The sequence below is a fragment of the Conger conger genome, chromosome 7, assembly GCF_963514075.1.
Source record: "Conger conger chromosome 7, fConCon1.1, whole genome shotgun sequence".
NCBI lineage: Eukaryota > Metazoa > Chordata > Actinopteri > Anguilliformes > Congridae > Conger > Conger conger.
In genome coordinates this window covers 26,712,352-26,723,109 of record NC_083766.1, presented here as the reverse complement: position 1 = coordinate 26,723,109, position 10,758 = coordinate 26,712,352, and the positions used below count along the sequence as shown (strand labels likewise).

Below are 10,758 nucleotides of genomic sequence, written 5' to 3'. Positions count from 1 at the left end.
GTAATAATGTACAGTAATGTAATATAATAAGTGATATTTGACAATGGAAACCTGCATACCACACCAGCCCTGCAGGAATGTGATTGGCCTGTCTTATGATTGAATAGTCTCTGTACCACTAACCCTAAGAAAGTCTGTCTAAGTAGTAGTAGTAAGTAGTCTAGTAGTTACCATTCTCAATAGCAAAGCCAGTATGGCAGAATCCATTCAAATGAGCAATGCAAATGTAAACTAACAGACCGTGACTTGAGAGAATGTGTGAGTCTCGAGACATGGTCAGTTTATGACTTCTATTCCAACTATATAAAATCTCTCTTACTGAATTTGATGTTCGGAAAAGGGCACCACTATTTCATGGTGAACCAGACTTAAAAAACAATGCATTATTCTGAACACCATCCTTTCATTCGCTCTGAAAGATGGAAAATAAATAATGTGTGACTGCATTGAAATCAACTGTGATAAAACTCTAATTAGGCCGTAAAATGACACCAAACATAAAGCTTGTCAGCATAAACACATGTATCGATAAAATTATCCTGTTTAAATCCTAAAATGAGAGCATATGGGTACAAGCCTTCTCTTGACCTGTAATTAGTGAGTGCATTCACGCCTAATAGAAGGAACAAGAAAATATTACCAACGGAGTGCTCCTTATGCAAATCTCGAGTTTGAGAGCAAGAATGCTCTTGGATGACCAGGTAATTCCCATTTGAACACACTTTGAATAGTACTCAAGTCCCTAGAAAAAGAACGCAAAAAAACCCACAAGCGCAATGGCTGGCTTTAGATTGATTCTTCTGCTTGAGAAAATGGCGGTTGTTAATAAGTTATTTTTCCATCATGTTGGCTGAGCAGGGTCATCGTGGGTTAGCAACACTGTGGCATGAGGCTGACATAACACCATCATACACACAACATAACTGTCACAGATTACAGGTTGGCATAACAGATTATGTCACTTTACAGTCAAATGACATGAAACTGTCACATTTATCAGTAAATATTATAACACTAACATCTGCCATCACATTTATCAAAAAAGTACGACAGTCCTATGTCAGCTTTATCTCAAAGAGTGCAGCTACTGTAAAGTGATAGCACTAGTTGTAATAGGGTACCTTGGAAAATTATGCAACTGCTAAAAGTGGTATTCATTGGCAAGTAGGGGGCAGTCTTCCTAACAGAAAAGCCCTGGTCCAGACAATATATAGACCCTTAGAAAAAACAGTATCTGAAAGGAGTATTTGGCTCCATAAAGGGACATTTTTAGAATTGTGGAACCTGCTATCAAAGGTATAGGCCAAAAGTCGAAGTGTGAAAGATAAAATAACCATTTTGCCTGACAAAAAACCCCTTGAACTAGATATAGATATTCTATAGAATCACAGGGTTCCTACTAGAACTATTTTTACTGAGTATACAGTTGTCTTTTGGATGAGACATGGAAGCCACTTCATGCAGAGTATGGCAGCAATACTCAAATCAGGCCCTCAAGATGAGTCATAGTGCCGGTTATTTCTTCTCTCTGATAGTCCCAAGACCAATAATGTCGCTGATTGGCCGGAGATCACTACTGGGAGATGTTACTGGGAGATGCTTCAGCGAGGCTACATGAGTCTTTTTCCGGCTTCAAACTGACACTTGAGTGAGTAAGGACATTCCATTTGCCTAATACATGTTTCCTCAATTCCTCCATCCTTCTATCTCATCCTTTCCTTTCTTCTTCTAAGTGATTGGAATCAACCCTATGCTTGCTGATAGTTTGACACAAAATGCCTGCCATAAATTAACCGGGTGGGTGCTACAGTACACATTTGTGGAGGTTGCGGTGATATTTCCTCCTTCAATCGAAAGCAATTTGAAATCATAATGTCATAAAAATTAAATCCATTATGATTATTATTCATGTTTGCTCCCATTGCTGTTCTTGTTGGTGGTGTACACATCATAAAACAGAGTTACAGGTACTTGGCTTATCCTGCACAATACACCCAAGGAGGTAAAACATTGATTCCTTAAGACTTAAAAACAAGTTCAGTTAAATATCTTTTATTTATATTGCATTATTTCAATTTCAGGAATTACACACTAGTCAACAGTTGTTTGTATTTACATGCAGAAATTGGCTGCAATATATTTTTGTATATGTAATTTATTTATATATAATTTATAGAATATTTTTTGTTGTATTTCAGAAAATATTTCTCATGACATGACTCATTTACACTCAACACATCACCAGCTCTCTCTATTCCAGCCCTTGGCAAATCTGGGAGGACACAAATTCCAAAATGGTGGCACCCTCTTTCAGATCTCACACCCTTGTCTTCGAAAAAGGATTAGCATTAAGCGCAGACAAGAAAGGCTACAAGGTATCCTTCAGTAAGGCTAATGAAAACTACAGTTTAAAAACAACAAAATAAATAAAAAACAGAGAAGAAAGAATAAAAAAAACAAATAATAAAAAACTCAGTATACACAGAATAAAAGAAGCTTTGTATGTGATGTTATATATACTCAGGTGGTGACAGGCGTTCAGTGGTGTGGACTACGTGAGCCGAAGGTTCCCACTGATCCACATGTCAGAAGCTGCACCAGTACAGAAGCTAAGAGCCTTTCGGGCTTCTGGGCTTGTGGTGGGTTAATGGGCGTCAATGGGGTGGGGATTGACAGCCACATGAGAAATGGCAGTACCAATGCGCCGCCCTGTAGGGGGCGACATAACTCATTCCTCTTTTCAATGAACAATGAAAATAGCTGAGACGCGCTTAATCAACACTGGAGGTGCAGCTTTTTATTAAATTCAAAATAATCCCCCCGCACCATAACATATCATCTCCACTCATGAGTCCAATATCCTAAACTGAGACATAAAATTTAGCACAGCAACAGACAGGATAGCGGTAGCCATGGAGAATGACACGGAATGTTATTTCGGCTGAGATATGAAAAAGCCAAATGGAGGAGATGTGCATTGCTGTACCTCTTAATATCTTCTGAAGGGTAGCAACAGGAAACACGTGGATTCAGCAGTGGGAAACCATACGACATTTAGTGACATTTTAGTCCGGAGGTCCCCAATATTATCCGAAAAAGTGTGGGTACACGTGTGGGTACATGTTTTGTTTTAGCCCAGCACTACAACGCCAGATTCAACTTAGCTAATTAGCTAATCATGGCCTTAATCAAGACCTTGATGAGTAGAATCAGGGGCCTTAGTGCTGGGCTAAAGCAAACCTGCAGCCACACTGGCCCTTATCAGATATGATTGGGTACCTCTTTTCGTTTCATTGTTTTTAGCTAATTTTCTCATTTCAGTGCCATGTAGGGGAAAGCACTAGGTACGAGGGCTAAGGCTTCATCCGTAAACATCTGTGCAAAAACACACTGGCACCAAGACGCGTCTTTTTGGCGACGATGTCACTCCCTCCTCACTGTTCATCACGGGTATTCATTTTAATTCACAGAAGACAGAAAAATAGCAAGAATACTGGCAACAAACTGCAATGTGTGGTACAAAGGAAATATATTCAAAGATGTCTGAAGCTAACATTTGTTACAGTTGTACATGTAGCATTAATGCTCTCCCTCTCCCTCTCCCTCTGTCACACACACACACACATATGCACACACACACACACACACACATACAGATTGGGCACAGTGTCCATGGGCAGACCAAATAGCCCATGTCCATCTCCCTTTGTTAGAGCAAAAAGATTACATTAACATGTCTTGCCGCACAAATGCTTACGTATAAAATCTGAGCATTGGCTATGCGGGCTAGCAGATGTGTTGTCAAATTGCACAGTTATATAACTGATTTAATACAAACCCAATAGACTTTAACACCCTTCATGCCCTTGGGCTCTTTAGTTATGCAGATGTGTGGGTGTCCATGTGTTTACTTATAAAATACATCTGTTATCACCTCAAACATCTCATAGCTTCAGAGGCAGGGGCGCGGTGCTTAAGTCCAGGCCCAGTCAGACATTAGCGTTCTACACTAGAGAATGAATGAACGTACACGTGTTTACACACCTGTGTGTTTACTGATGTATGTGTGTGTGTGTGTGTGTGTGTGCGCGCGTATGTGTGTGTCAGTATGTAAATGCGTGTGCATGTAAGTCTGCATGTATGTGTGCATGCGTGGCTAGTGAACTACATTCTACCGTTAAATTTGATGATTAGCAAAAGAAAAGAAAATGAGGGTTTAAGTCATTATTTTGCTATGGTAAAAAACAAGGAATGATTGTTTTACTAAGTCTTCAAGTGACACTCATTAGTATTTACATTATTGTCCTGTCACGCCAGCATTCTCCTTACAGTAAAGTACAAATTAGGAAGTTTAAAAATGTTTGTTTTTTTAAGAAATCTGCTAATATTTACAAGATATACTGTTCCAATCGATGATTACTTATTAATTATTCCATATATACAACTAGCAACATGTTTTGGAACACAGTAGTTAAAGCCCTGCCTCCCCCCCACCCCTGAAAAATTTACAACACCAATATTAAGATCATTATCTTTTTTTAACTCTCGTAAGCTATCAATTGAAATTAACATATACGAACTTAGATGATCTGGTAACACCTTAAAATAGAGTGTTTGAACTTCTAATAAAACAATATATGTATGTAAATATATACATATGATTGTGAAGCCTTGCATTGATATGTGACAAATGATTAAGAAAATTTGAGTAAAAATTTCCTCATGATGATGCTATCAATCAGTTTTGTGTATTCTTAGTGATATTCTTATAAAAATGTTACATAAGACTACAATGACTGCTATCACTTGTACTACTGCTACAAATCAATAAAAAAAGAACAATAATTAGTTATTTATTTGTAACTGCATATGAAACAACTTAACAAAAGTGCACCCTTTTCTGCAAAACAATAATTATGTTTGTTTTTGTGCTGTCATGTAATTTTAGGTGTCTATAAGACTGACATTTTCATTTCTGTATTTATAAGATGGCCAGCTAGACTGATGGTGTTCGGTGGAAAGAATTCAGTAAAAATAATCATAAACACGAAATTAATAGATAAAAGAATGCACAACACAGCTTATTTACTTGGGTTAGAATTGAATGTGCATGTTCACTAACAAAAACAATAGGGTCTGTAATTGGGAATGCTTTTCACGTGAGCTATTGATTTTATTAATAACTTGCAAGGACCGTTGACTCTAGCCTCTCCTTTGAAATTAACTAATGATGCTTTAAAGACATTCTACATTGAGCTGTTACCAATCGTCTAAGGGTCATTGAATATACAAAGTAAATTATAGCAGAAATTACCGTTTCTACATTTTGTGCATTTAACTTCCCTGTTTTATTTTTTAGCTTTTTGTTAGAGTTCAAAAGTAATAAAGATAGAAGTTTTATGTAATTACAGTTTTCTTTCATTTCTAATGCTGTTGCTTGCCCCACTGAGGACACTGTAGGAAGGCCTGTCTCTAGAACCTGTTGTTGGAGCACTATGGCTTTTGTTACTTTTTGTGTGCAAAAGTTTGGTTTATGGCAACTGCAGTCCAAGATGCCACCTACACTATTGTACTTAATTCCCATCCGGAAATGTCTAAAATACAATATTGCTTCGTATGAATAAATCTGTGATCATGTGTCTATGATGGTTCCTCTTGTGTAACATTTATTATTTCTCAACATTTGAAATGAGTTTCATAATAAAGTAACTTTGTCAGAGAAAGGGTTCTTCAGAAGTCCAAAAAAGAACAAGAGGCTACAGTTTACTAACCTTTGAGCAGGAGTTTTGCTAAATCGTCAAACAACAAAAATAAAAAATAAAATATCGACTGAAATGTTAATGGAATGCACTGCTCACCAAAAAAAAAAGATAATCTAAAGGACTGAACAAAACGAAGATCACGCCTTTCAAGTTCTTCTTCCAGTTGAGACACAGCATTGTTGTGCTTTTACGCATTGCAGTCTCAGAACAGTTTGCCTTTAAAACTGTTTCTGTCTGTGGTGGTACGTGAGGCATGTAAATGAGAGATAAATAAGTACACATACTCAGATGCAGGAAGGAAGGACGGGATTCTTGTGAATACTGTTTGCTTTTCAACAGAAGTAAAAGATGAATGTCAAAGGACAAAAAAAAATCCTTCTGATGATGAATTTTCTTCGATACTCCATGTCTATTTCATGGCCAGGAAATGTTGGTGAAAGCGATTCAGATTCTCTCCACGTTGCTATGATTCTCAATTGCCATTTTAAAAGACATGCGTCTGAACGAATTTGTTGAAAAGGCATAAGCCATTCATGGCCCTTTACCAGCTTCCTGAAATAACTTATTAGAAACATACCAATCCTTATGTAAACACAAAAATATGCTGGATGAATCCTCACTTAAATTGAAATACATATCGTAACTTTAAACAATCATATACAATAGATATTTACAGATCATTGTGAAAGGTAATGTCGAAGGTAGGCTTTGCTATGGTTGGTAAGTAGGAGTGAAATGGCTGTAGCACACGCCTTAACTGCTGGCTCTGTTTCATAAGTCATTGAATGTCATCTGATGCTTGGTCAGAAACAAAAGTCTGTGCATTCCATTTCATTCTATACATGCCACTCCAACACTCAACCAGGAGATAAAATAATTCAATATTTCATACTACACTTATCCGGTCTTAAAGGTACAGCCTGCAAAAAAAAAGCACATACTAACGTGCCTAAACAATTTCTTGGTAATTTAATAATCTTCTATCGTCCTGAAGATAATCTGGTCAATCAAAATACAGTACCACTTTAAGATTCATGGAATTATTATAGAATGAAATGCAACAGCATTTATCTACTTCAGTTTGGATTTGGATAAAGTAGAATTCTTTCACGCTTTTCCACGATATATAGTAACATGATCTAATGCCTCCTTCAAAACCAGCGATTGGTGGAATGACGAAATGTATAAGCTGCAGTTAGTCCAGTGAGCGTTTATACTAAATGTGAAATCCCACAGGGGAGAGAATGCCACGTTTGATGCCCTTGGATGTTCTTCTTTTACAATCTGTTTCTGTCAACTCCGTTTGGCAAATGTGTAAAGTAAAATGATTGTCAAATAAATCCTAATATAACCGAAAATATTTCTTTGAAATGAAATAATGCATAACATTACTAATATCTGATATCATTCTGCTGAATTAGAACAAAGGTTTAGTGAACATGTCTTTCTTTCTATGGCATGTTTCAAATTATAAACTACATACTGTAAAAATTTACATTTTGGCAATATAAAGACATATGTATTAATTTATAGCTAATATTAAATTGTTGTTACTTTGATTTCTTGAACCAGAGACATATTTGTTAATACTTGTTTGATATGTGCACTTGTATCTATTTTTTTAGGATGATTTAATTTAAACCATTCTATGCTTGTCCTCTTGCAATTGTTAAACTATCTATATTCAATCATAGCTACAAAATTCATTCCTATATTTAACAAAATTAAAAAAAAAGTTAATATGCAAACAAACTCTGAAGTACTCGATCCGCTGTGTAAACTATAGGTGACATAACTAAAATTCTGGAACAGGCACCAGGAATATTCTCGTTCTCTCTCACGCCTAAGGTTTTTATGTGTTAGCCAGCAATTAAGGTGTTCCAGGGTCGAATGGAGTCAGTCCTGAATTTAGTTTGGATGTAGTAATTCAAAGTCTTGCTTGTGTTGTAAAATTAATCAGAAAAAAGAGGAGTGGCGTTTTTTTCTGGCGGTGGCCCCGTTCGCTCACGCCGCGGCCCTTAGTTGACGTAGTAGAGCCAGTAGACGATGTTGAAGAAGGAGAAGACGGTGGGGAAAATCATCCTCGACCACTTGTCGATAGAGTTTACGTCAGTCAAGTCGGGGATGGTGATTTTGAGCTGGGAGGCGCGCCTCCGTAGCCGGCTCTTCTTCTGGGCCACGTGGCGCTCCAGCGCGTTGCGTCCGAAGTTGTGCCGGGCCAGGCCCGCCTTGCGGTACTGCAGGGTGGAGCTGTCGTACGCCAGCATGGTGCTGCGCGGGTCCCCCAGGCCCAGGGTCAGCTCCGACGCCCCCATCTCGTTTTTGATCTCCAGCGTGCTCAGCAGGATGTTTTCGTGGGGGTCCATCTAAAAGCGATAGACAGGCGGGCTCGTCATTCGGCCCCGATAAGGGAGTCGCAGCATCTTACACTCTAACGCTAACGCTAAAACCTGCTGCTTGATTAGCGCCTGTCTACCCACATCTCATTGGCTATTCCAGGAACATCAGTAAATTTTGACAGAAATTTGCATATTCAAGTTATGTTGGCGTTAACATTGTTGTCCCTTTCTTTCCTTGTTCTTGCTTGTCATTTATATTGTGAGACCATTGTGAATGGTAAGAAACCCCCTATTCTTAGCAGGCTAGTTTTGTGATTTCATACCTATCTAGTTTAGTCTACTCTAGTACTGAACAGTGTGTTCAAAGCAATTCCTGAAAACAATGTACAACCTCATTCGTGCTAAATAACACAATGACTTTTCATGCACAATGGCATACCCATAGCATAGAAACAGGTATCTTTGAGCCACAATGGAATAAAGACAATTAAGATACATTAAATGCCTTTACAGAAGGTACAGTTTGTGCCTGTCTATACTCTATATACTGGAAAACATTCAGCTTTTTAATAATTAATTTTTTTATAATTTTACATATTATCAAACAAACCTTGCAACCTGAAAGGTACATATTTAGCATCATGGTCTCCATATTTCCCCCATTTGTATAGAGTGCCGACTTCACAGGTAAATAAACATAAAAACAAACAAAAAATGAGAAGACAGAATTGGCAGAAACAGTAACAGTATATGTATTTCTAATGAAAGGAAAAGAGGAAAAGAGAGGGAGCATAGACATGGTGAATGCCACAGTACGTTCTAGCATTAGATCTGAATACAAGTACAGACGCTAATTCATTTTGGTTTTCAGTGAAAAGCATAAGATGCAAAATGTGTGCCTTGTTCAATAAATCTTACGTACTCCCTTAATCAATACTAGTAAGTGTTTAGATCATGTAGCTAAGTCGGCCGCAAAGCCTCTCGCAAAAAGCTATTCAACAAAATGGAGTCTGTCGTATCAGTCAGGTGCAGCTTAATCATGTCCTAATCCTATTCTCTCTACTTCCTCATTCTTCTCCCTGCTACTGGAGATCTTACACTCTGTTTCTTCTCTTCTAAGTTCATACATTGTCTTTGAGAGGGAGTTACGCTTGTAATTCTGTGGGGGAAAATATACTGTATATAAATATTACAGTAACATTAAGACAGTTTCATTATATAGCAGACACATTAAGTATCAGAGCTGGAGTGATTGTCAAGCTGCCACGGTGGCTGTCTGGGCTCACAGGGCTGATTGTATCTTGTGGAATACAAGGGAAAGGAAAATAATGGTGGTGATGGAGATGGCTATTGCTGTCAAGTTACAAATAAATAAATCAATAATCAAAGGCAAAAAAGAAAGAAAATAGAAGAAAAAAAAACTAGACATTGGGTTCTGTTTGGGCAGTAATGATTATTTATCGCATTGTGAGTCATCACTTTTCATCTGTTCATCCAGTACCTTATTCTTTTGCTCGCCTAGTCCTATCGCTGCATCCTCCACAAAGATCGGTTCCCACATGGAGTCATGAGAGTCAATATCCCTCTGTTTCATTCTTGCATACAGAGCATCGTCTCTCTGAACTACATTTCCCACCAACCACTGCAAGCATACAAAATCATCACTGTCAGTTGCCGAGAGATGTAACGCAAAATAAAAACAAAAAAACATAAAAAATTAAATTTGAGAATTCACTTTAGCCGCGATCATAAAAGGGAAACGTTTACAGTTGGCACATTACACTACTGTACATTAACTGAGAGAGTTTTGAGGAAGTGCTGCCATTTTGGGATTTCACCCACAAAATGGAGCCACACAAGTCCCCCAAAACATTACTCCGAGATGGCCTCTCACCTGCGATAGCTCCTTGTTTTTTCTGGAGAAAGCATGTACTTTGAAACATCTTTTATTGCTTGGCTTTGACCTTTCAGGCCTCTGCAGCACCAAGCGAAAGACGCTTAAGTATTTCCCAAAGTAAAATGGATTTATTAAACCATAACCACTCATCCCTGCCTGCACCTACTGTACTGTGTGTGCACAAAGCAACTGATCTCATCATTTCTAAAATAAGTATCAGTGTCAGCACTGGAAAAGTAAACTCTTCATTGACAATACTGTCCATTTTGCTCAAAGCTGTAACTGGTAGAGAGCAGGAGGTGGTGTAGCTTAGCTCACACACTAGGCTGCCTTATTTTAGAGAACATATTCATAATCATTTGTGGTAAGTCTGTCTGCAATATTAAGACTCCAGTAACGGCACTGCCATTGTTTTCAGCTTTTGGTAAAATGTGGTACTTAAAAAAAATAAAAAAAATATTCACAACCAGATTATTTACTATTTCTAGTCTTTGTATTTAAAAAAAGTATTTCTATTTAAACCTTGGAGTAAATTAAGTACAAGGGAAGCATGATTGTTTAGATTATATGATATGATTAGTGTCTATCAGCTTTCATAATTGGGCAGTGTCATGGCTTAAGCTTGATATGCCCAACTAAACATTTACTTTGGGATTTCTCTTCAAATAAATATTCATAGCGACTTCAGAAAATATTATTCATTCCTAGGCTCAAACTAAATATACACATTCAATGAAACTAGCAACACCCCATGGTGATT

At 37.7% G+C, this 10,758-nt stretch overlaps 1 protein-coding gene across 3 annotated transcripts in view; it reads right to left on the bottom strand.

Annotated features, from left to right (window-relative positions):
• Positions 1-2,036: 2,036 nt before the first annotated feature.
• The window catches only part of LOC133132975 (gamma-aminobutyric acid receptor subunit beta-2), a 74,427-nt gene continuing 65,705 nt past the window's right edge, over positions 2,037-10,758 (bottom strand). For 2 of the 3 annotated variants that reach the window (XM_061248830.1, XM_061248831.1), the window contains exon 9: positions 2,037-8,128. In XM_061248830.1, coding sequence (XP_061104814.1) covers positions 7,781-8,128 — 348 coding nt within the window. In that variant the 3' untranslated portion in view covers positions 2,037-7,780. Of the gene's footprint in view, positions 8,129-9,602; positions 9,744-10,758 lie in introns of all 3 variants that reach the window. The other variant, XM_061248828.1, reaches the window with a different exon arrangement.